General features: G+C 40.6%; 1 protein-coding gene across 1 annotated transcript in view; it reads left to right on the plus strand.

The window, feature by feature from the left end:
- The first annotated feature begins 1736 nt into the window (after positions 1 to 1736).
- FBN2 (fibrillin 2) overlaps positions 1737 to 26359 on the plus strand; it is a 222800-nt gene continuing 198177 nt past the window's right edge. The window contains exons 1-5 of the mRNA XM_086410495.1: positions 1737 to 2277; positions 3089 to 3171; positions 8587 to 8685; positions 11756 to 11851; positions 15850 to 15945. Coding sequence (XP_086266621.1) covers positions 2024 to 2277; positions 3089 to 3171; positions 8587 to 8685; positions 11756 to 11851; positions 15850 to 15945 — 628 coding nt within the window. The 5' untranslated portion in view covers positions 1737 to 2023. The remainder of the gene's footprint in view (positions 2278 to 3088; positions 3172 to 8586; positions 8686 to 11755; positions 11852 to 15849; positions 15946 to 26359) is intronic.

A 26359-nucleotide genomic window follows, 5' to 3' on the forward strand; every position in this document is an offset into this window, starting at 1 on the left:
GGCCTGACTAATCCAGACTTTGCTCTCTCGTACTGTTTCCTAAACCATACTTGGATGGCCAGTCCCAGTTTTCAGGGATGTTTGATTTTTAATTATGAAATGCTGACAGACGAATGGAGCGTCACATAAATATCATGAAAGCGGAGCCACAAAGGAAGACCTCAAAATCGGGTGAGCATCGAGGCAGGTCTACAGGTCCAGAGGGCAAGTGACCAGCCAGTCTGGATGCATCAGTTGTTCGAGTTTAATCATTAATCAAGAGTCCACACAGGAAACCAAGGATATGCCCCAAGACTCATTTACCCACCATGCCTGTTCCCCCTAAACACATTTCAGGGGCTCTAACTTGTCTCTGGCTGCAAACTCACGCAGAGTCCTGGCAGGGCTCAACCCGGAGCACACCTCCAGCACGGACTCCCCAGGACCGCGGCGCCTGCAAGCTGCTGAGGTCCCCCGCGGCAGCTCGAGCTCCCTCTTGGAGACGGAGGGCGCCTTTCAATCCGGAAACGCCCAGCCCCTCTGCGGGTTCCGCAGACTGACGCCGCTCCCGGTGGGGAGGTGGGGGTAGGAGGGCGATGGGGAGAGCTCGGCCTCCTCCTCGGATTGAGGTTGCAGCCAACTCCCGCGCGACTCTATTCCTGCTTGACCGAGATTCCTTCAACTCCGGGCCTGGGTCCGGGTCCCTAAAGGAGGACCCGTTCTCATCCTCAACCTTGTGGCCTCTGCCCGGCGGGGAAGTTCAGCTGCGGGTCTAGCCAAGCCAGGCGCATTTAGAGACCCTCGTCCCTGGTCCGTGGCCCGCCGAAGGCGGAGGAGGAGAGAAGGGGCTGCCTCCTTTCCCAAATCCGGTCCCTAACCGCCCCCTCCCCCGTCGTCTGCTCGCTTTGTACAGGCAGTCAAAACAGAGCTAGTGGCCAATTGAGGGGGACGGGAAGCAAAGCCGACTAGCGCCTCGCCCCCTCCTCCCGGGCCCCCCGGCCCTCCCTCCCCTTTCCCACTTCTCTCCTCGCCCTAACCTCGCCCCCATCCCCCGCTCATTTCCTCTCGCACCCAAGCTCGCCAATCTCTCTTTCCAAGCCCCCTTTCCAAACCCTGACCTGCCTCTCCGGCTCGCCCCCCACTCCCTCTCCCCAATCTCAGTCCTCTCCCCTCCCTTCCCCCTTCCTTCCTCTTCCCCTCCCCCAGCCCCTGGCTCCCCTTGTTCCTCCCCACCCGGTCGCCCCCTTACTCTGTCTCCGCCCACTCTGCGCCAGCCCCTCGGTCAGGGCTGCGCCCCACGTGTGGACGGCGGCGCTCCAGCCCCCACTGACAGCCGCCGCCCGCCGGCCCGCCCAGCGCCCTGCCGGGCCTCAAAACCCCCGCGCCGCGCCCTCGCCCGCCGCATCTTCCCCGGCGTCCAGTCTCCCGCCCTCTCTCGCACCGGCGGCTCGCCCCGGCCCCGCGCACCTCCGCCCGGCTCTTTAGCCGCCGCCGGCGCGTCGCTGTCCCGGGGGACTCCGGGAGAGCCCCGAGAGGACCTTCCTCTTGTTTGTGGGGGCAACTTTTGTTTGCTTTCCGGCTTCTTTCTGGTGACTTTTGCAGCTTCCAAGATCTGTGCCCGGAGCGCACGGGAATCCGCAGAGTCGCTGCGTTCAGGCCTTTTTTTTCCCTTTTGAGGTCCGCTTTCTTTGTAACTTTACACCGCGGCTGCTCGGGTTACTTTTGTAATTTCCCGCCCCCACCCGCTGGCGGTCCTGGAGTCGCTCGGGGCAGCGGCCCGGGGGATGCAACGTGGACCGCGCGGGGCTGCCGGCCGCTCTGCCGCCGCGCCTCGCCGCCTGCTGCGCTAGAACCCGCACCCCGCTGGCAGCCAGGGGGCCGGCGCTAGGTCCCGGGCTCCCGCTAGAGCAGGGAGCCCGAACACACGCGAGTCTCCGGGGCCGACGAAGGGCTTGTTAGACCTGACTTTTTTCGGGCCGCGCAGATTTTGTCTTTGAGCGCTCCTTCTCAGCGGACCAAGGTCCGCGCGCCCCTAGCGCGCGCGATGGGGAGACGGCGGCGGCTGTGTCCCCAGCCCTACTTCGTGTGGCTGGGCTGCGTGGCGCTTTGGGCGCAGTGCACGGCCGGCCAGCCCCAGCCCCCGCCGCCCAAGGCGCCCCGGCCCCAGCCGCCACCGCAACAGGTCCGGCCCGCAGCTGCGGGCTCTGAAGGCGCATTCGCGGTGTCCGAGTACCGGGAGGAGGGCGTCGCGGCCGCTAGCCGCGTCCGCAGGCGAGGACAACAGGACGTGCTCCGAGGGTAGGTGGACAGGCGACGCGGGGGCGGGTGGAGGGGAACCTCGGCTTGGCAGCTTTCCATCCCACTCCCTCCCAGAACCTAGTTCTGTGGCTACAGCCGGGGCCCCCTTCCACCAGTAGACCCCGAAGAGCCCAAGAAGCGCCTCCTCCTCTTCCTCCTGCTGGCAAAAAAAAAAAAAGCCCTCCCTCGGGGGTTTGTCGGCGGGTGAGTTGGAGGCCTCTGGGTGAGGATCGCTGAGCGCCTGCGGAGCCAGCTGTGCGGGAACAAGTCCCGAATGTCTGGCGGAAGGCGCGCCTGAGTCCGCCCCGCGCGGGGGCCGGTAGAGCCTGCCTGCTCCCCACCGTCGGGGGCGCAGCTCCGAGCCTTTTGTTTGAGGACGTGTGCGGGGCTTACTTACAGCTCCATCTAATCATCAGGCCCAGCGCTCCACCTTCTGACACGCCATCCTTGACACGTCGGGGCCAAAGTAACAGTCGATCAAGGAGGGATGGATTTGGGGACGAAGGCAAGGATTTTTGAAATGGAGTGTTCCCTTTGTTCTCTACATCCGGAGGCTAGAATGGTAGCAAATTATATGTTTCCCTTTCTTTTCGCTCTTTAAAAAAGAGCAGCAACAGAGGGTAGATGAAAGGCAGTGTTTAGACGTTTCTGATCCTTCCCCATTTCAGTGTCTAGCCCATTTACTTCCACGTCTGCGGCCCAAGCCCCAGGAGTTTGACGTGTAGTTTTGGTTGTCCTGAAAGCTTAGGAAAACCTCTAATGTATTACCACATCCCTCTCTTATGTGTGTGACTTCACTTGTCTCTCGCAGGCCCAACGTATGCGGATCCAGGTTCCACTCCTACTGCTGCCCCGGATGGAAGACGCTCCCTGGAGGAAACCAGTGCATTGTCCGTGAGTGCTAGGCTGGGATCGCAGCTTGGGGTTGCCCACTCGGCCCCATCCCAGGGCGGACCTTTTGCGTTCTGTGGTTTGGACACATAGTTGCGTTTCTAATCCGGTGGCCATAGTAATGATTAGGGGTGACCCTATTTGAATGGTGGGGAAGAAGCAGCCGGTTTGCATCAATTTAGACTTCACTTCTAGACTGTTGAAGGGCAATAATGATAAAGGTTTCAGAGATAACTTGAAAGTTTTATCTTTCTATGTCTATTAATACAAACTCAAGGGAGAGCACAGCAATTCCCCAGATAACCCCAAACCACTTTTTCCTGAAAGTTCTCAGATAAGACCACAAGGTGATTATGTAAACGATCTGCCTTTTGACTCAGCAGGAGGTTTAGACCTTCTGAAGATAAGGCTTTCTTAGGCCTTGGTACAAAACCACTTTATTATCTCTGGTTTCATCTCAGCAGCCACATAACATAGATAGGAAAGGAGCCTTCTCAGAGATTTGGCGTTGACCCAGGTTAACAGAAGTTTTAAAAGAGAGAACTCTTCCACATGGCTTGACTTTTAAGACATTTACATTTAGGATTTCCAGACCCCAGATCTCATAAAGTACAGTACATTTCCAAAGTGTGAGCCTTAGAACTTCAGAAGTTTTGCGTGTCTGACCTTTGATGTTTTGATTATTTTATTCCGTTTCCAAAGTATGCAGCCAGTTCTCCACGTTTTAATTGGAGAAGTCATTAGTTAGCGACTTCGCTGTGGTGGACTATGGGATGTCTTATTTCACATGCCTGTGAAATTGTGAGTTAAAGTGTGACTGGCCTTTTCTTGTGTATTTATATAGCACAGCCACATTTGTCTTCTTGGGAGGAGAGCCAGGTATGGTAGACAGCACGTTTATTTAGAGCCAATCTTGACTTTAGATTGACCTTGATGTTTTCCAGGGAGAAGATAATGATGCCATATGAACAGAGAAAAAGGGCAAGCCACACTAACCAAGGGATAATAAGGATGTAGTGGCATCTCTGACTCTATAGTTATTGGTTTTGTGGTTCAGATAGACCCTTAATGTTATTTCTGTGCAGTTTTTTAAAAGGCATGACATCTTAAGTGTTGTGAATATTAGCTTCTTATTTTTTCTACCCTAAAAGTCTCACAATATCCAGTAATGAGGCAAAAATAGGAAGCAACAACTGTGTTCTTTAGGGTGATTCATAAATATATCAAATAAACCCTCTGATTATAAGCCTTTCTTTTTATTAAAAGGAATGGGAGGGTATTGGATTCTTTTCCCTCCAGCACAGAAGTCATATATGGGAGGCATTTGTGGAGGGTGCATTTACTTTTTCAGATCAGTAGGGCGTTACCATGCCTGCTTTAAACTTATGTGGCTCCTAGAATCCTGAAACAGCTCACGTCACTCACCACACACCTGCCATACTAGCGGGAGTGACTCAGGCACTGCGGAAAGTCTGACTCACTGAATGTAATGAATGTGGCTGCCATTATTGAGTTGGAGAGCAGCCGAGGAGAAAGGATTGGTTTATGGTACGTGTTGAAAATCTGTAAAGTCAGATTTTATTGGATCAGTGTGGAATGGGAATTCCAGAGAACAGAGCCTTCTAGAATATTTGCAGTAGGAAAAAAAATATATATGTGTATATATATATGTATATATATATATAGTGTCAGCTTTAAATACTTGAGTGTCAGCTTTAAATACTTTTGGTCTTTGAGTAACATTGTGCCCTCTAACTATATAGAAGATCAGCTTTGGAAATCTCAAAGTAACAGTGAATATTGTAGCCCTCATTTCTACAACTAAGGGTATTTGGATGCTTATGAAATACATTGGAATGTACAAGTACCATAACTCTATAAAAACATAACTTTGAAATGATGTTTTTATCTCCAAGAAACATTTATAGCACTTGTGTCAAGAGATACCTACAAAAATATTTATTAGCACATGTAAATGGTAATTCAAATACCCAAGACTAAAACAGTGTGCAAAAGAGAGGGAGAATGTAATGCACTTATATTCTCTTGGGTGGGTCTCATCTAAATTTTAGCCTAATATTTTGCATTGAATTCAGTAGTTCAGTTATTTTGATATTGACAACTAAAGTATAGGGAGATAATAACTGAAAGTATATAGAGATAATAACTGAATTGAAAACAAAGTCAAAATTAGGAATTTTCACTCCATGAAATTCTGCCATCTGCAGCAGTATGAATGGGCCTACAGAATACTATGCTTTGTGAAATGTCTGACATAAAAAGACAAATACTTTATGATGTCACTTCTATGTGGAATAGAAAAAATAATACAAATAAATGTATGTGCAAAATAAAAACAGACTCACAGATATAGAAAACATGATTGGCTTCCCTGGTAACTCAGTGGTAAAAAAAAATCTGCCTGCAGTGCAGGAGATGCAGGTTCGATCCCTGGATAGGGAAGATCCCCTGAAGTAGGAAATGGCAACCCACTCCAGTATTCTTGCCTGTAAAATCCCATGAACAGCAGAGCCTGGCGGGCTACAGTCCATAGGGTCGCAAAGAGTTGGGCACTGATGCACGCACATATAGCACAGTGGTTACAAAGGGGAGATGAGGGGAAGGGGCAAATTAAGCGTATGGGATTAGCACATACGAACTATTATGTGTGAAATAAAAAACAAGGATATATTATACAGCAAAGGGAATTGTAGTCATTCTCTTGTAATAACATAATGGATAGTGGAGTATAATCTACAAAAATACTGAACCACTGTGCTATACGCCTGAAACTAGTATAATATTGGTAATCAATTAGATTTCAGTTGAAAAAAAGAATTTTCATCCCATGACTTTCTTATGATAACAAATTATTTATTATATTTATTGACTTTCCACCATTTAGCAGAAGAAAAGCTCCGAGGGGACTTACAAAAAGAGAATAAGTAAAACACAAATAGAAAAGGAGGACCAAAGATTAATTTCCTCATATATTTGTACATCAACATTTTTTCTTTATAGAAAAATATTAAAATGATCAACTCCTAGAATTGTAATCTGGTTGGCCTTGACCAGGCTTCATAAGAAGATATTAAAATAAAAATATATTTCTCAAACTACTGGAAACCTAATGCATTTTGAGTTGAGTCTGTGTTTTGTTGTTATTGTTCTTAATTATGGCCTGTGAAAATCACTGAAGTACTTCCAAACTTCCAAATATTTATTTCCAAAACGATGAAATGGACTTACTTTCCATTTGTTTTTTTTAAAAACCCTTGTTAGGACATGAAGCAATGGAAAAGTTTGCTTATTAATTTTTCGTTGTTGTTGTTGTGAAATTATGCTATGAAGAGCATGTTGATCAGTGGAAAAATATTGGGAAGGGGTTGGCCCAGAACCATACCGTTTGAGACCTGAAGAGACATCAGAACATTCCAGTATAATCCCTGTGTTTTATTTTACCAATGAGAGCACTAAACCCAGAGAAGCTGTGGGTTTTCTCCAAGCTTGCAGTGGGTCAGTGGCAGAGCGGGAGCTCAACCTCAGACCTGTTGTGTAGTACCATTCGTTTACTATCTACTTTTGACTTGAGTCTTCTCCCAGCATTACTGAAATCCCAACACCCAGGTCCTCTCTACATCCCTCTCTGGTATTTCTGGGCCTCATTTTTTTCCCCCCAATTGTGGTAGGGACAAATACTTAGATGAGATATACTATAGTTTGATATGAGTGTGAAGAGAAAGAGCCTAAGCATTCTGCTTTTCACGGGTTCACAGATGTATAGGGTAGACCTGCGGCCATGATAGGGATGTGTCTGAAGATGACCAGTCTCCAGTCCATCAGACCTTCTTTGGGTTTAGGACCCGGGAAGGGGCACTTGGTATATAACCTAAGCCTAAACTAAATATCTTTTGAGCAAACTCTGAGAGATAGTGAAGGATAGACTTGGTATATAACCTAAGCCTAAACCAAATGTCTTTTGAGCAAACTCTGAGAGACAGTGAAGGATAGGGAAGACTGGCATGCTGTAGTCCGTGGCATCACAAAGAGTCAGACACGACTTAGCAACTGAACAACAACAAAACTAAATGTCTCCTTGCTGAGAATGAGGGGGCTTTGAGATAAAACAGTATTTTACTAAACTTTTGTCATTGGAAAGTTATTGGTGATCAGAAAGTCCAGTATACTTTAAGAATAGTCAACTCCATAGCAGGAGCCATGTTCATGCCTAAAATCGTTTTTTATTTTTACACTGTGATCTATGACATCCTCATTGTACTAATGGAGATGCAGGCCGTATTATGTGGGTGTCAAAGGCAATTTGGCGAAGCAAAGCAATTACCGAGTTAGTTTACTTCTATAAAACACACCCTTTACATTATGTATTGAGGGGGTCTCATATCTCTTGGAAGATTGTGAGACTCCTCGCTAGCAGAAGATAGGAACACACGTTTACATACATATGCACGGCTAGTTTCAGGACATTCCCATGCTCTCCTCTTCCTGTCTTCATCCAGCCACTCATGGAGCATTAATGGAGCATTAAAACACTTGCCTAATGCTTTGCCGAGAGAGAATTCAGTTGTGGGTATAGAGATAAATCAGCTCCTAAATGAAACTGACTCTGTATGGGAGAGACTTCGCATCTGAAGGCTACTGATTTTGAGGATCTGTGGTATGTGCTGTGTCAGTGAGCCTAACATTCTTTGCTGTGATGACCCTCATACCTTCGAGGTCACAGCTGCAGGAGGCTTTGACTCTCCCTTCATCAAAATGTCTCAGCAGCTTTTCTGAGCAGCAGGAATAGGCTAGGTGGTGGAGGTAATACAGGAGAAGAACGGCTGGAGGAAGGAGAAAGAGAATTATTAAGGGAAACAAAGATTGATGATGGGGCAGGTCAGATACCAGCCGGGAAGGAATGTGTATGGAACCCCTGGGGCTTGGCCAAGTCGTTAGACCGTGGAGTCTCCAGCTCAGCCAATTTCACTTTCTCTGTCTCCTGTGAAGGTCCTTTACATAGTGGGCTGTGTTTTCTGAGGGTACACAGGACCTCTGGGTTTCCTTAACTCTCCTCGCTTCCTAGGATCAAGACTGTCTTCTCATGGTGAATTCTGAATATAAGCCCTCTGCCTTGAATGGAAAAGATGACCCATACTGATAAAGAGTTGAACAATTAAGATTATGGAAATTAAAATAGCTTCATTTATGTATACTTTATCATAAGAATACTTAAGAGACTCATTCACTTGTCTACAATGGTTACTTTTGTTGCATATCTGCAATTAGGCATTATATATATCACGCATTTTTATATCTTAGTTTTTCAGCTTTATTGTTTTTAACTATAGCTTCCTTGGTTTTGTAGTCAGTGGTTTATTACCTTATTGTTCACACGCTTCCCTGTTGTGCTTTCCACAGCAATTTGTAGAAATAGTTGCGGAGATGGATTTTGTTCCCGTCCTAACATGTGTACTTGTTCCAGCGGCCAAATATCACCAACCTGTGGATCAAAATCAAGTACGTTTTTCATATGTGACTTTATTAACTGCATTATCTGTAAGTTATCTATTGAATAAATGGTAAATGTCCTTTTCAATGAGGCTGTGGACCCATGATTATTTTCTGTGCTAACTAGGTCAGTACTAATCTTTGGAGTAAAAATCTTTGGTGGCTTAGCTGTTACCACCAACAACTAGGGGCTATTGGGGTGGTGATGAAGAAAAACAATCTCGTACCGGTCCAGAAGATATGCGTTTACTGAGTAAAAGAGCCTGGATTTAGTGAGAACTAATTCTTTGTAATAGCTGGAATGTACTGTGTTTTTACCAGTACTTATTATAGGTACTAAGTGTTTGACTATATCATTGTATTTAATTAAGCCTCACATGAATACAATGAGATACTATTATTACCCTATTGTCAGAGAAGGAGATTGAGGCACACATAGTTTAACTCACCCAAAGTAAGACAGATTTGAATCCAGGGATTCTGATGCCCAAGTCTGTAGACTCAAATCCTCAGCTTTATTTATTGCCTTTGCTTAACTCCTGTGTCTCATAAACTATTTCATGGGTTAACTAAAGGGGAAGGAGAAGAGCACTGAGATGATAACAGATACTCATTGTGTACTGAGCAGGTGTTCTACATACATTAACTTATTTTGCTTTACACAGACAACAGCTCTGTAAGATCTCTGTAACAGTGGACTAAAATCTTGCTTTACATGACCTAAGGAGGAATTGTTGGGTCTTTAAGGTCCAAGATTAATCTTTTAGGACAGTATTTAAGGTAATGTTTTATAGCCAAGTAGAAGCAGTTATTATTTATGTAATTGCTCAGTAATTAATACATCTTTATCTGCCTCAAATTAATATGAAGTTGTTACATTTTTAACAGTTCTTTCTGTAAATTTTTCCTAAGTAATAGATAATCTGTCTGATTGAGGAATATAAGATTGAAGATTCATACAACAGATGTCATTGTCTCATGATGAAACTTCTGATTAACACTCTAGTTTCATTTTCTTTTAAAATATCATGTAATTGTCTAAACCTTTCAAAACCCAGAATTAGGGGTTTTGAAGGGAATTATGTAGAATTCCTCAAGACTTTCTTGACCACCCTGAATACCATTTCCTCCACTACTTTCCTGTCCTTCCCTCTGACTGCCTGGAAGATACCATTCCTCATATCTTCATTATTCTCTTCTCTTAGTTTTCTCAAATACACCCTCAGCAAAACGCCCAATCCTGGAGAAACGTTTTTACAATTCAGTTTTTTAATTCCTCCAGAGGGACAGCTGAAGAATCATTGGTTGACCTTCAGTTTGCGGTATACAATTTAATAGGAGAATCCCTGAGTCATTTGGCATTGAGTAATACTGACTGCTTTTCCATCAGAAACTTTTTTCTCCTCTCTAGTCCTTATGGTGCTCCAACTTCGCAAAGCATTTAGCACCATTAATCACTATCTTCTTGAAATGCTCTCTTTTCTTGATCATTCTTAGTGTCCTTTCTGTATCCCCTTTATTAGCTTTATATTCACAGTTAAGTATTCCCAAAAGTTCTGTCCTTCCTAGGTGAACTCATTTACATATATGTCTTCGACTACTACTAACATGGGCCTTCCCAGTGTTTCAGTGGTAATCCACCTGCCCATGCAGGAGATGCAAGAGACAGGTTCGCTTCTTGGGTGAGGAAGATACCTGGAGAAGGAAATGGCAACCCACTCCATTATTCTTGCCTGGAGAATCCTCATGGACAGAGGAGCCTGGCAGGTCCTCTGTCCACGGGGTCACAAAGAGTCGTACACGACTGAGTGACTGGGCAAGCACTAACCAGTATGTTGCTAACTCATAACGATTATCTCTAGAGTAGATGCGTCCACTGGGCTTCATATTCACGTGTCCCATTTCCTACTGGACATCTCCACTTGAATGAGTAGTAGGCATCCAAAACTGTGGCCTGAGACTCTTGATCCATGGCTGACAACAGTCTGTTTCTTCCACAGTTGCCATGGTCCCAGCAAATAGCACTGAACTCAATGCCTTGCTATCATGATGGGCTTGGTATTCACTGTCACGGAGCTTACATTCCTGTAGAGAGACAGACAAAACACAAGTGAAGAAACCCCACAGTGTCATTAGAGATTGTGGTTAGTTCTTGGAAGGAAACTTGGCTGTGAAGAACAGCCTGGAACCAAGGAAGAATATAGACACAAGAGATAGACAAGATCGTGCTGATGTGACATGACATTGAAGCTGAGTTCAGAAGGACTAGGATGAACCAGGGAGGGATCCTCACAGGGAGAGGAAGGAGCATATCAAAACATCTTTCCTCCACTTGAGAAACCAAAAGTTTCATGTGATGACAAAGAGGCAGGTTGGGAAAAGAAGATCTTAGAGAAGCAGGCAAATCCAGATAGATAATACATGGCCACCTCAGTCATGGAAGGATTTGCGTTCTATCCCAAATGTGACATTAAAAGGGTTTAAATAAGACAGGGAAGCAGTGCTATTTGTATTATTACAAGATGACTGTAGTTGCTTTGCTGAGAAGGAATTTGAAAAGGGCAAGAGTAGAAGCTAGGGAACTCATCAGGAGGTGACTGCAACAATCCAAGTAAGAGATGAGGGTAGCTGAACCACACAATATCAGTGGTGACAGAAAGGAGAAGGATTTGACATATATTTTCCAGTGGAACCTACAGACCTTGTTAAAAGACTTGATTTGAGAGAAAGAGAAGCAACTGCTTAAGCACTGGATGGATGGCAGTGCCCGGCACTCAGCCACGGCATTCTGAATGGATACTTGAGTGCCTCCTGCATCCTAGAACTTACACTTCCAGTCACCTTAGATTTCCTTGCTTTAACATTAAAAGTGTAACAGATTTTAAATACATACTAAATAACATGTTGTCACAGATATGCTCATCTGTGTACTTACAAATAAATAAATGCATGCTTGGGTCATAACATTTACTTCCGTAGAGTACACTTGTCATTAATTGGGCATTTATTATAGTTTTATAACTCTCACAGATACTATAGTTTTGGTGATTGATAATTTTATGTGTTTTGTTCTTTGCAGTTCAGCAGTGCAGTGTTAGGTGCATGAATGGTGGGACCTGTGCGGATGACCATTGCCAGTGCCAGAAGGGATATATTGGAACTTACTGTGGACAACGTAAGCAACATTAGAATAAACTCAATTTATTTGAATAATTTGATTGAGTGGGTATTTCATACCGAGTCATAATTAAGGTCTTGTAAAGTGTGTGATCCTTTAAAAAATAGTTTTATGTAGAAAAGACATACCTTATAGCTAAATAGATAATTTTTTCCAGCTCCTAAAAAATTTTTGTTTTAGAGTATTGATGTTATTGAGTACCACTAGGGCTTTATCAAATTTGACATATATTACAATTAAATATTTAGTTGATTTTCATTTGTCTAGTTCCATAAAACATGGATGCCTTTCTGAAAAAATGGTAGTGTTTGTTGTGATCTCTCTTTGTCTCTTTAGGATATCCCAAATTTAACCCTGGAGAGCCAAGCTTATAAATTGTCCTTTGCTCAATTATATTTTATTACTCAAATCTATTGTAATACTACAGTAAAGGGCTATAAAATGATTTTTCGATGAATAGGGGAGTTCAGAGACAGAGGTGTCAGTCAGGCCTTATAAACCAAGGAAAGAAATTTGGACAATACTCTAAATATTATGTGATGCTATTGGTACAGTTTAAGCAGTAGAGTGAGACGACCTGATTAACATTTAAAAAGAACCACTTTGGCTGCTGTATTGAAACTGGATTGTAGAAAGGGAAAGAAAAAAAATAAAAAGGGCCAGTTAGAAGGCTAGACCAGTGATTCTGGTAGATGCTGCTGCTGCTGCTGCTAAGTCACTTCAGTCGTGTCTGACTCTGTGTGACCCCATAGACGGCAGCCCACCAGGCTCCCCCATCCCTGGGATTCTCCAGGCAAGAACACTGGAGTGGGTTGCCATTTCCTTCTCCAATGCATGAAAGTGAAAAGTGAAAGTGAAGTCGCTCATTCATGTCCTACTCTTATTGATCCCATGGACTGCAGCCCACCAGGCTTCTCTGTCCATGGGATTCTCCAGGCAAGAACACTGGAGTGGGGTGCAATTTCCTTCTCCATCTAGTATATGATGCTGTAGTAACTCAGGATGTGATTTTTGCTTAGACTGAGCTTTCACTGAAGGTGGAATATATGGAAGGAGGTGTGTACTGATGGAATGGGTGTGATGCATGAGACTAAAAGGAAAACCAGAGATCCATAATGACGACTGGAAGACTTGAGTTGAGCTCTGGGCTGAATGGTGATGCCATTTTCTGATACACAAAAGACTGAGTGGGGATTAGGTGGGATGGGGGTCGGGTGGGGCTCAGAGCGTGGGATGTCAAGAGTTTTTGTTTTGGATTTGATGAAGAAGTCTGTTAGACTTCTAAGTGAAAAGATCTATGAGCTCAGCCCTTAGGAGAGAGGTCAGAGATAGACATATGAGTTTGGGAGCATATAGATTGAATTTTGATACGGCTAACATTTTCATTGTGGGCCTGGACAAAGAACACTAGGAAGTTGGTGCAGGTAGAGAAGAGAAGTGGGCTGAAGCTGGAACCCTGATTGTTGCCCAGCATTTTGAGGTGGAGACGAGGAAGGAGAAACCAGCAAAGAGTGAGAAAGAGTAGGTAGTGAGACAGGAGGAAAACTGGGAGAGCATGATACCCTGGAAGACAAAGGAAAAAGGTAGCACCAGGAGTAGAGATTTATATTGTCTTGTGTGGAAACAACAGACTTTTCTTTCTTTTTTTAACATTTTGACCCAGATTCTGGGAAAGATTGAGAGTAGGAGGAGAAAGGGGCAATAGGAATAGATGGTTGGATGGCATCACTGACTCAGTGGACATTAATTTGAGCAAACTCCAGGAGATGGTGAAGGATAGGGGAGCCTGGTGTGCCACAGTTTATGGGGTCGCAAAGAGTTGAACATGACTGAAAGACTGAACCACAAATCTGGTTTAGCATCTTTTTTATATCCGATATGTTTGTGTAGTAGGAAGTAATGATAATTTCAGATTTGACTTAGGCCACACTGTCTGTACCTATGTTGAGTGGTACAGGAGTCTGTCTGATAAAAACAGACACTTGTCATATTTCTGAGCACAGAGTAGGTGCTCAGTAAATATTTACTGAATAGAAATACTCAAACTTCAGCAGTCATGATCAGGGTTCTATTACCGAGCGCAGAGTGGGTACTCATTAAATATTCATTGAATAAAAATATTCAAGTTTCAGCAGTCATGATCAGGTTCTGTTTCACAGTCTGACCATCTTGAAATAGGGCTTGCTTCTCCCTTTTCCTCAGATCATGGTAGGCAGTTCATACTTCTTTCCATAGTCTTTTTTTTCTCCCCTGCCTTTTGCTTTGTCCCACACTAGGTGTAAGTACTTTTCTCTCTTCCTGTGTGGTCAGCATTCTTTCCATGGTGGAAATTTAGGCTTATACAAGTTTATTTTCAACTCCAGTTGAGAGGTACATTTGTTTCTGTCTTGTTTTGTTACCAAAACATTACTTTATAAAGTAACTTTCATCATAATTCATTCAAAAGAAGGAAATTGCTTCTTTTATCCCCTTTTGGTCCACTTTTATCTGTATTGTCTGCTTCTCTTCTTTGGCTGTTGCTCTTCAGTGTAAACTTTGGTTGCTATAGAGCACGTCATGTTTTCCATACAGATCCTTTTCAGTATAAAAAGGAAGGGGAATTAAGATTGTAGAACACCTTAATGCATAGCCACTGTGCATTTTGTTTTTTTACACCATTTTATTTTATCTTCAAACTATTAGCTCTACTTTACAGGCAGGGAAGCTGAGAATTGAAAGATGATGTGATTGAGATGTGCTAAACACAGCAGAACTCCTTTATCTGTTCATTCACTGTGTTGTTCCACCTCCCAAAAAAAGTGGGAAGAAGGCTGCAAGATTTTGACACATTGCAGGAGATTTTGAGAATCTGCAGTATATCACATACTATAGCAAATGAAGGAATACAAAGACACCCTCCCTGCAGTCACTCTGCTGGAAGCACGCTCTCTCATGTGAGAGCAGGAATAGAAGCAATGGCTGTATTCGCTTGTCTGCTTGTTCAGAGAAGCTCTTGGTATTTTCTTCAATTACTGAAGATGCCAAGGACCTTTTGTTTAAAGGTTATACCTGCTGATATTTGCTGTGTTAAAAATTAAAATTGAGAAATTTAAAAAAATTATTTCAAGTAACAGAAAGCCGTGTTACCTGTTAACATAATTTTTATGAATAATAACTATGCTTTCCACACCAATAGAAAAAATTCGTGAGAAGAGAGGCATTGTTAGTCTGACCTGTGTAGGTGAGCCTGGTATTTACCTGTAGTGAGCGAGCTCTCTGAGGACATGCTCCAGGCTTATCCAGCGCTCTTCTCCACCTGGAGAAGCATTTGGAAGCTCTGTCTTGGAAAACCCTGAGAGAAGCCCTCCTTTGCCTCCCCAGGGATAGATCCTGACGGTCAGTCATGGATGTGTTTTCCCATTCATGTCTTAAGGGCTAGCATTTGTTTAACGAGGGAGCATGTCTGGGACAGTGACATTTATTTACATCTCTTACACCTTGATAGTATTTAAAGAAAATTCCTTTCCTTTTGATTAATTACATTAGGTAAGTGTTACTCATTTGCAGTATATCTTTAGAAATCAAAATATTCAAATACTTACAGTTGTTTCTGTGAACTTGTACCCTGTGGAGAGTTTTCTCCCTCTCTCTGTTCTCTAGTCTGCAATCTTCTTTCATATTTTAATCACCTTTTACCTATGAAAATAGATTGTAGCGTTCATAGAACTGAAATAGAGGATTAAATCATTGTATTCTAACTGTGTGATCAGAGTCAGCCAATTCATGTGATTCTGATTTATAGGAAAAAAAAAAAAACAACTTACCGAATGATTGCATAACAAGGTGATTTATGTGAATTGTGGAGGTTTTAGTCTCAATATACAATGAAATATATGTATTTAAATGCATGATGCGACATGTTTTGGAGGTACGATCCTCTTGACTACATATCTACACTCCTACATTATACTTGGACTTTTACTGTATAATGAGCTTCTTGCTGTGTTTGTGCGCAGCTGTCTGTGAAAATGGATGTCAGAATGGTGGACGTTGTATCGGACCTAACCGCTGTGCCTGCGTTTATGGATTCACTGGCCCACAGTGTGAAAGAGGTAAGAAGAGAAAAAAGAACCTCCCTTTGGAGCAGTCTGCTGCTGCTGCTGCTAAGTCGCATCAGTTGTGTCTATCTTATTGTACATATGTGTAATATTTTTATTACCCAATGAAAATTCTTCTAATGAAACAATATTTTCATTCTTTGATTATGTTGTAACTTGCATAGTCAGATTTTGTGATGTAGCTAATAGCAGCTGAAGTAGCTCAGTTTTTTCCACCAGAGCAACCTCAGTTTAGAAGGCCAACTCTGGTGCTATGGCTGTGGGGTAATTCTGAGTGAGTGACTGGATGGCAAATTCTACTAATTTGGAGTTAATTCAAATTAGGAGTCACTGTTGGGAGCACTGCCTCTGTTAAAAAAAGATATAAAGATGTAATATGTTCTTGGTTGCAAGACCAGCAAAAACCTGAAGTAAATGAACCTAACCAACAAGAAAATGTATTACTTTGCATAACAAAGTGTGCGGAGTCAGTGGGCTTCAGGTAGGACGTGATCAAGGCTTTCATTCAGTTGTTCTACTTCTCCTGGCCCTGCTTTCCTTTGTGTGTTGGTTTTGCCCCACCCACCAGTTCTGTATGGTTGTAAAATGACTGTCAGCTGTAACTAATGCAACGTACTTTCTTGTTCACATCTAGAGAGAGAAAACCTCTCCTCTAACTATGGGCCAGTAATAGCCTTCAGAGTTATTTCATAATGCGGATCAGCTTAATCTTGAGTTTTTGAACCAATCCCTGATAAGAGGAATGGTATTAATATGTTCCATGTAAACTTATCAGGACATATGTTTGGAGCAGGAGATGATGAAAGCTTCCCAGAGTCACCTGAAAGGGGGAGTTTAGTCTCAACCCAGTGAAAGTTGTGGTGGGCAGGAGAAAAGGGGTAGAGGAATGGGCGCTGGGTGGGTTTCCATCTTTGTCTACCTTATTTGTGTACACTGTTGGTCAAGCCCATTTGAAACCAGTTTATCATAATTTAAATAGCAGCAAAGCTTGTGACCTGTAGAGTACTGAAAATCCCCAGTGTTGATGCAATAAGTGAACTATTAGTAATGTTCATGTATTGCAAAAGGGCATATCAAAGAAGATGAATTTTATAAAATGTGATAAACAACTATTTACCACTGAACCATAAAAGTAAAATAAGCTTAAACTAAAATCAGCATTACATAATCTTTCATAATTACATATATGTTCAATTTACTTTTCCAGGATTTGTCATAGCATCTAAAGTTGTATAGTGCTTTCTCTGTTGTGAAACTTTGAGTATATGAAGTTATGTCATTGAAATGTTACAGATAAATAGTGGTGATGGTTTATGTATGTACAGAGGCTTTGAATTGCAAAGAAACCTTATGTTTTTCAAATTATATCCATTACACTGACAAAACTTAATCCCGGCATTCAGGTTAAAGCTCAAGAAGCAGCTGAGAAATTAGAATTATATGGTAAAGTTTGAAAAGTAAGATGTATGCAGCCTTTTAACATACACTTGTATGTCTATGTACATTAAGATATTTATATTATTTCTGGGGTAATTGAGATTTCTTGGGACCGAAGTACATTCTACAGATGACAGAGCTTATAGTTATACTTGGGAGGAATTTAAATGTCTTCACCAGATGCTTTTATTTGGGGAAGACAAATTAATTATGAAATGTTAGCATAAAGTGATAAGTTGTTGAGAATGGAATAAAACAAATTTCTGAGATGATGTTTATTTAAACACCATAGAATGGAAAAATAGTAAAATTTAAAATTTAAAACATAGTTATAATTGGTGGAGATCATGTTCGTTTTTCTGGAGATCATGTAAACTTTTCAGTACTTTCATCCTAAAGCAGATTTCAAATTCAGTTCCTAATTGACAAAGGAATTGGGTAGTTTTTTTGACAAAGAGGCTTCCAGGCATTACATCATTATTCTGTCTGCAACAGTTATTCATTCATTGGGTTTGTTTGTCCTTACTAAATTTATGGAAACTTAATAAAGACATTAAAATATATTTTACATGTACAGTAGCGTGTTTTCAGAAGAACTCCAAAATTAAGTAACGAACTGGCCTGAAATATTTCTTTTTTAACGTGGGTTTGCTTCTTAAAAATCTTTTTACGTATTCACCTTCAGATGAAAATTCTAAAACTTCATTTCTTCCAGAGAAGGAATTAGCAATTTCCAACCTGAGATTGCAACTGTGAACTTTAATGTTCTTAAAATATATTTTTAATTGAATATTTAATGTGTGATAGCTAATTCCACTGAGAGTGGAGTTCATAGTTTTTCTCAAGAAACACTGAATAGCTACAAAAAGAAGAACTTAGCTATGTTGAGGTTAGTGAATAGCCCTGTGTGCCCAGTTCGCATTTAAGGTTCATATTGTCTTTTTCAATTTGCGTGCGTGTGAAGTTGCTTCAGTCGTGTCCGACTCTTTGTGACCCTATGGACTGCAGCCTGCCAGGCTCCTCTGTCCATGAGATTCTCCAGGCAAGAATACTGGAGTGGGTCGCCATGCCCTTCTTCAGGGGATCTTCCCAGCCCAGGGATCAAACCAGCATCTCTAATGTCTCCTGCATTGGTAGGTGGGTTCTTTACCACTAGCGCCACCTGGGAAGCCCTATTTTTCAATTACTAAATTTAAAAACATATGTTCTTTGTTCTCCTAAAAAAAAGACTTTTTGTAAAATTAGAGATACTTGTCTTCTTAGTGCAGAACACATAATTTCCCTTTAAATTGGTCTCTTGGGATCCAGTAGTATGATAAACCTGACAATTTTTCCAGTTATCTGGGCTTCTGGCAGACTGGTTTCCTGCCTGGAGATAGAGACTGGGTGGTGTTAATGACTGGCATGATTGTAGTGTTTAACCTGAATCTTGGTGCTGTGTAAGCTGAACCTCTTTGGAGTTTTCTCCTCACTCTTGCTGATACGTACAATGACCTTTTATACTTAGCATTAAAGAAAGAGTTCTTGTGGTCTCAAGCTGATTATAAAATGCAGATTATAAAATGGCTTAGCTGTGTCTAAGGCACATGAAGATACTTAATTCTTTTTGCTTCTCTCTTCAAACAGATGGCATTTGAAAAAAGATAAATATTGTACTTAATGTACACCTGAGAACATGTAGAAATTGAATCATTATTATATATCAAGACTCAGTGTTTTTTCTCTTAACACTTAAAATGTATTTTATTATTTGTTGGTAGAAACTTGGAGGGGGCAGGCAGGCAAGAAACAAATATACCTGAATGATTTCTAGACTAGAAACAGTGATTACTTGATAATAAATGTGGCCTGCTCAAGGTCCCTGTTTCAGCTTCTTTACCTTGAATGATTGTTGAAATCATGTTTTGTAATTGAATTTTCCTTGAAGTTTATATAAGGACCATCTGTTAGAAATATATCAGAGACCCTTTCAAATTATGGGTCTCTGATATATTATAAATTACTGCTACAAATTGTTTTTTTAGCATGTAAATATGAACTCCTTTTGAAAAGTGTGTAAATTTGGTAACATTTCAAATATCCTTATGCTTAGTGACATTTCCTTTAAAATGTACGTCTTTCAGTAAGTGATGCCTTAAAGAGAAGGATTGGAAATTTACTTTTTAACCTTTTGACATTTTAAAGAAAAATTCCTTTTGTTAATCTTAATCTGCATTGGAAGAAAAAGTGAGATCAAGTTGCAAATGTTTAAGTTTACAAAATCTAAACTTTCACATCTTTATGGAAAATGTAAAATAGATGGATTTTACCTTCAGGGTAACTGTCATAAAATCATCCAGTTAACACATGAATTCAGTGTCTAAAAGCATGTCCAGGAGGAGTCAACTCCACTTCTTCTCTAATGCTTCTGGTTACAGGGTGCTCACTCCCCCCCTCCATCATGAAACAGTACTTCATTGTCAGGGTCCTGATTGTTCATTATTATGCTCCTGTTTAAGTGGACATTTGACAAACATACAGTGCATCTCTTACTGCCTCATTCAGGAGGAATGTGATGATGGTGACTTCCCTAAAGGCATCAATTATAATTTAATGCCCAGTATTGTGTGATGACGCCTTGAGGTCTATTATAACCTCTTGAATTATTCTGTATATTTTTGGTCATCCACCCATATTTCAGTTGGTAAAGTAATTGTGACTGTTATTAAACCCACTCAGACCTTATCCACATTCTCCAAGAACAGCAGTGGAGATTTCAAATTAGGGTTTTCCAGAATTCTAGGGATTCTGTAGAGCAGACTCAAATTTGTTCAGAAATAATTTATCAATGTTTATTCCATGGTCTTGGAATTTAAGTATAGTGAAAAAGGTGGAATTCTCTTTGGAATTAAATATGCAGTGGACTTGATGTTTTAAAGAAACATATAGGCGGTATTTTTAGAAAAAATTCCTCCCATGGTTTCGTTCTTATCTAAAGGTGACGTGTGTTTATTATAAGATAATTTAGAAAATAAAACAAGGAGAAATAAGAAACGCAGTTATTCATGATTTCTCCCAGAATTAGTTACTTTTAAGATTCGGGTTATACTTTGAGTCCTTTATTCTACTTCACATATATTGCATACAAAGAGTGGGAGCTTTCCATTCTTACTGGAATCGACTATAAGAATATTTCATGTTCTATAACATGAAATGTGCTTATACCCTGCTTCTCCTTTCAGGTTACGAACTGCATTATATATGAATTGTAATAGTTACACTGCATGTTGTAATAATGAGGCTAGGTTTCTACATTCTAAACAAGCATATGATATTTGTAAAGTTATTTTCTCTATCTCATTGGAGAAGGAAATGGCAACCCATTCCAGTGTTCTTGCCTGGAGAATCTCAGATGAGGATATTTTGCCTACTTCAAACTTCTGGTAGCATTGGGATATTAGAATGGAAGGAGGATCTCAAACAATTTGATTTCAGACCTTAAACTCAGTTGTGGTGATATATCTTCTTACTGTAGTTATATTTCTTATTAATTAATGTTTAACATTTAAGGTCATTTTCAGGCTTTCTTTTCATTTTGTTGGTTGGTTGGTTTGTATGTTAGCAAAGCTGCAATAAAAATGTATGTAGGTAAGTATTTATCTTTGATTTTGGTCTTAGAATATATTCTAGAAATGTAATTGCTGGGTCATTGAATATTTATTCCTTATGTTTAAAAAGTCTTCCCCATTTCCAGATCTTACAGTATTTTCCTAGTGCTTTTGGAATTTTTCCCTCTTTTAACTACAAGTTAGAATATACAGGAAGGTAACTAAATTTATTTGTAAATATTTAGCACATATTGAGTATTTATTAAATATTAGGCAAAGTACTTGAAGCTCAAGTTACAAATACAAATAATACATATTCCCTGTTATGAGGAGCAAATTATCTATTTAAAGAATAAGCCTAATCATTTATTTAAATATTAAAGTAAAATGTGACATAGAAAATACTATAATAGGAGTAAGAACAAATTTATGTGAGAGAGCTCAGAAATGGTTTCTGATTAAAGGAGAATTACAGAAGTCTTCTTGCAGTTAATCTGAATGAAAAAAACCCATTATAATGGGAATAAAACAGTATCAGACTAACGCTCATGTTGATATTATACTATATAGCATGATAGAATCGCATGCTAACTAACGTATTTAAACTCCATAATTAATACCAGTTATCACAGTTACTGAACTGATGTTGTTTTATAGAAATAAGAGGTCTCCCTCTTTCTTAGGCTCAGAGAATTTAGTGAGAATGAAATTGCAAGGAATAGAGGGAGAACATTACCAACTGCAGATGTCAAACTCACATGCTGCTGTACTCACACACTCACACACACACACACATACACACACAGTTCTGCACTCCTGAACGTTTTATAACCTTGCACTCACTAAGCTAAACGTAACCTTACATGGGCATCAGAGAAATACCAGAAGATCTGTGGGAACTTTAACTTTTTGGCAGTAGCTCAGATGACATCCTTATCTTGAATGCCACTAAGAACACAAGAGAAGGAAAATGAGGAAGGGAAAAAAAAAGTAGGCAGTAGAAAGTGGAAGGAAAAGAAAAGACGAATAGGACGAAGAATGATAGCACAGGGAACTGGAAAGCTAAAACTCAGAGTGGAGGCGCCAGGCTATATAAAGAATGGCTCTAAGTTTGGGAGAAGATCAGCTCATTGACTGGTCTGATCTGGGAGAGGCCAGGCCTTCCACTTCTCACTGTCCAGTTTAAGCCTGTGGTCTTTCGATCTATGCAGATGGATTGACAGTGTTGGCAGCCTGTTAGACCTTGATGCTTTATTTATAAAAGTCCTTTGAGTTAAACCAGTGAGTATTTTCATTTATTCCATCTCTAAGTGCTCTTGTATATTTATCGCTTTATTTACCTAGAGGCAGAGGAACCTGCAATACAAAATAAAAATATTCAAGTATTTTATATTTGTGTAACTTCATAAATATTTTCCTATTTCACCATCAAGACCAGAGACATTATAGTTCTAGTAAGAAAACTAGATGAAGCTGCCACACACACAGACAGACACGCATATGAGTGACATATAACGAAAGGCTGAACGCATAGGAGTCAGCCAAAAGCAAGAAATAAGAAAATGTGCATGTGTGGGGAGAGGGGTTTATGTTATATCATCATATATTTTTAAAAATTCCAAATACTAAAAGTTCTTAAATAACACCTGTTTCCAAAGGTTTCAAATAAAGGATTGTGGATCTGCAGCTACCTCATAGAGTTGTTGGGAAGATTAAAAGCAATACTGTGTTAAGCTCCTAATACCTAATAGGCAGAGTGTGTGACACATGGTAGACATCTATTGAGTGACATTTCCTGTATTTTAGGAACACAGTGTATAGCCAAAATAGAACCTTAATATTAAGACCTATGTAACCTTGGGAATGTGATCGCCCTCTCTGATCTGTGTTTCTGCATATATAATAAGTGCCTCCTCTTTCAACCTTGAATTATTTTTAAGACTAAATAGTATAATACCTGGTATCCAATAAATGATAATTATTGATGCTAATCTCTTTTAAATGAACCCCCTAGTTATCAAAAAGATAACAATTCAGTATTAAAAATGGAATTGCAAATATGGAATAAAGGAATTTAAGTTATACAAATAAAGTTTAATGCAGTTTTTATTGAAAGAGTAAGGACTCAGAATAAACAGCATATTTTAAGAGTGGCTCACATTCCTGGGATGAGAATTAAGTGAAAGATAAAGTGCCTAGCCAGTGTCTGGCATAGAGTAGGGGCTTAATAAATAATAAGCTATAATTATTAGAAATAAAGCCAAGATATGATATGCTCTCCTAGACAAAATAGTCTTTATGGATGAGGGAGATTGTTCCAGCGTTACTAGGAATGTCTCAGATCAGAGTACATCAGTTGTGAAATAGTGTTAAGTTTCACTGTTTGAATTTTTGAGTGGATTTTTTTCTAATAATACATATCAAATGAAAAATATTATATATCGTCATCACTGCCTTGCATGCTGTGCTGTGCCTAGTCACTCAGTGGTGTCCAACTCTTTGCGACCCCATGGACTGTAGCCTGCCAGGCTCCTCTGTCCATGGGGATTCTCCAGGCAAGAATACTGGAATGGGTTGCCATGCCCTCCTCCAGGCCTTGCATGCTAAGCAGTTGAATTTTTAGACCCTGCTCATCTTGTTTTGAAGCATTGCTACTGTAAATATCCATGTTACTATTAGTAGTTACTGTTGTACTGGTCTCTTTAGTCTTAGTTTTGGCCTTCCCCTATGCACAAGGTTTTGTTCCACGCATTTCACAGTGTAACTAATATATAGTAGAGTTTATTTCACTCAAGGTACTTGTAATCAGTGGGCTTGTACATTGCTAAATCTAATAGGAATAGGTCGGAAGGGTCTTCAAACAGTCCAGAAAACAGTTTCTCTGTGAAGCTTTCTTTGACCACCACCTGCCTCCCTGCCTTACCTTACTTTTCTTGGAATAGTTAGGCTGGCTCTTCTTTTGAGTAGACCTGCTGTATGTCCCATTCCTTTAGACTAGCTCCCTTCATCTTTGGGTTGTGCCTGCTTGCTTTCTTAGCTGTGAGCTTTTTGCGAGCAAAGCTTTTTATCTTAAGTTGCCTTTGCGTTCCCTGTGCTCCACATAGTGCAGTGTATAAAAGGCAGACAGTATGTGCGACTCCATAACCACAGCGGTTCCACGTAGAAGAAATAGGATGAAAAAAGTACAGATGTAGTAGAGGGCTTTGAATGTTCATGGATGCTTATTTTTCAGTATGGCTATACGAGCCTGGTGAAAGGGATGAGGAGAAGATGAGGCTGGAAAAAGAGGCTTGAACCTTAATGTATGAAGTCTGGAATGCCAAAGTCAAGAGGCTGCTCTCTATTCAGGGGAGAGGGATTGTGAAGGACTTCTAAATTTAAAAGAAGTGCTCTGTAAAGGTCAACCTGAAGTGGCAAACAAAAAGAAATGGAAGTTTGAGAGGCTGAAGGCAGAGACATCATTCAGTAGAGCTCATTGCTTGCATGTCAGTTGGATAATAGCTACGAATCTGTCACCTTTGCATAGTCCATTCAGTCAGATTATGATTTATATCTGCATAAGTTAAATCACTGTTAGTTTGAAATGGAAAATTATGTAATATTGATGATTGTGATAAGTTCTTTAGAGGAATTAATACTTACACCAGTGCAAAGATATTTTTAAACATCATATTACAAGAGAAAACTGAGGCACAAGGAGGTAAAACAATTTGCTGAAATTCACTCAGAAAATCAATTGAAGAAAGTCGGATTTGAACACAGTGGTATACCATCACAACTCACACACTTAATCACAACTTTATTTCATGTGAAACACAAAATTACAGAAGTAATGTGTTTCTACTCTTTAGAAATATATTGTATCAATTCATGGGAATGTTAGGTACACGATTCCAATTGAATGAAAGAGATGGCTTGTTATTTTATATTCTTTTGGCCTAGGGAAATCTTTCTGATATGTACATTTTTGATTATACCTCTGAATGTTTCTACCCACAATTTCTTTACGTGTGTGATCTGCTAAAATGTTCATTCAAAACTCATAATACTTAAAACAAATTTGAGACTTCTATTTCCAGCGAAGATGGACTAACAGGATTCAGATTCAGCCTCCTGCCTGAGAAGAATTGGAAAATAGAGTAAAATACATGAAACAATGCGTTTCAAGATACTGGATCTCAGGTAACAACAGAAAGTGATCCTTGAAAGAAGGACTTGGCTAGATTTTCAAGCTTGCTGCTCAGGGGAGTTTTTTCCAGGCTGTGCTGTGGGCAGAAAGAACCCAGGCATAGCCTGACAGATTCTTTAAGTATATTCAAAGTGTCTTCTCAGTTCACAGCAGAATTAAATCAGAAAGCAATAACAGAAAGATCTCTGGAAAATACCCAAACATTCAGAAGCTGTGTAAACCCATTTCTAGTATCCATGGATTGAAGAAGAAATCAAAGGGGAAACTAGAAAGCATTTTGAATTGAACAAAAATGAAAACAGTATCAAATTGTATGAGATGCCACTGGAGAAATGTTTAGAGGGAATTGTATAGTTCTAAAGGTCTATATTATAAGAAGGAGAGGTCTTCAATCAGTGGTCTCAACTTCTTCATTAAAAAATTAGAAGAAGAATAACAAATTAAGCCAAAGGTAAGCAGAGGAAAAGAAATAATAAAGGTCAGAGTAAAAGCAAATGAAGTAGGGAAAAATAAAAAAATGAGAAAATCACTGAAACCGAAAGCTGGTTCATTGAAAAAAATCAATAAAGTTGAGAGGCCACTATCCACACTAACAAGGAAAAAGCAAAGACACAAATTATCAGTATAAAGAGTATGAGGGGTAACATCAATACAGACTTTACTAATGAGTGAACTGAGGCAATACCATGAACAACTTCAGGCTAATAAAAATGAAGTGGACAGTTTCTTGAAAGATGTAAATCAACAAAGTTCATGAGAAAAAATAGCACAGATATCCCTATACCAATTAAAGAAGTTGAATATGTAGTAAAAAACCTTCTTATAAAGAAAAATCCTGACTCAACTTCATTGGTCAATTCTACTGAACATTTAAGAAGGAAATAATGTCAATCCTAAAGGCAGGTTTTTCTAGAAAAGAAACAGGAGTTAAAACTTACCAGTTCATTCTAGGAAGCCAAATTACCTTGAGACCAAAGCTGGAAAATGTCATTGCAAGAAAAAGAAAATGGCATACAAATATTTTTCTTGAGGCAAAATGTCCCAATTTTAGCAAAGCACACCAACAGTATATTGAAAGAGTGTATGTTATCTCAACATATTTGTGCTCAGTCGCTCAGTTGTGTCCGACTCTGCGACTCCATGCCCTGTAGCCCGCCAGGCTCTTCTGTCCATGGCATTCTCCAGGCAAGAATCC

Source organism: Bos grunniens, chromosome 7 (genome assembly GCF_055505025.1).
Source record: "Bos grunniens cultivar Pamir isolate PY7600 chromosome 7, Bosgru_T2T1.0, whole genome shotgun sequence".
Lineage (NCBI taxonomy): Eukaryota > Metazoa > Chordata > Mammalia > Artiodactyla > Bovidae > Bos > Bos grunniens.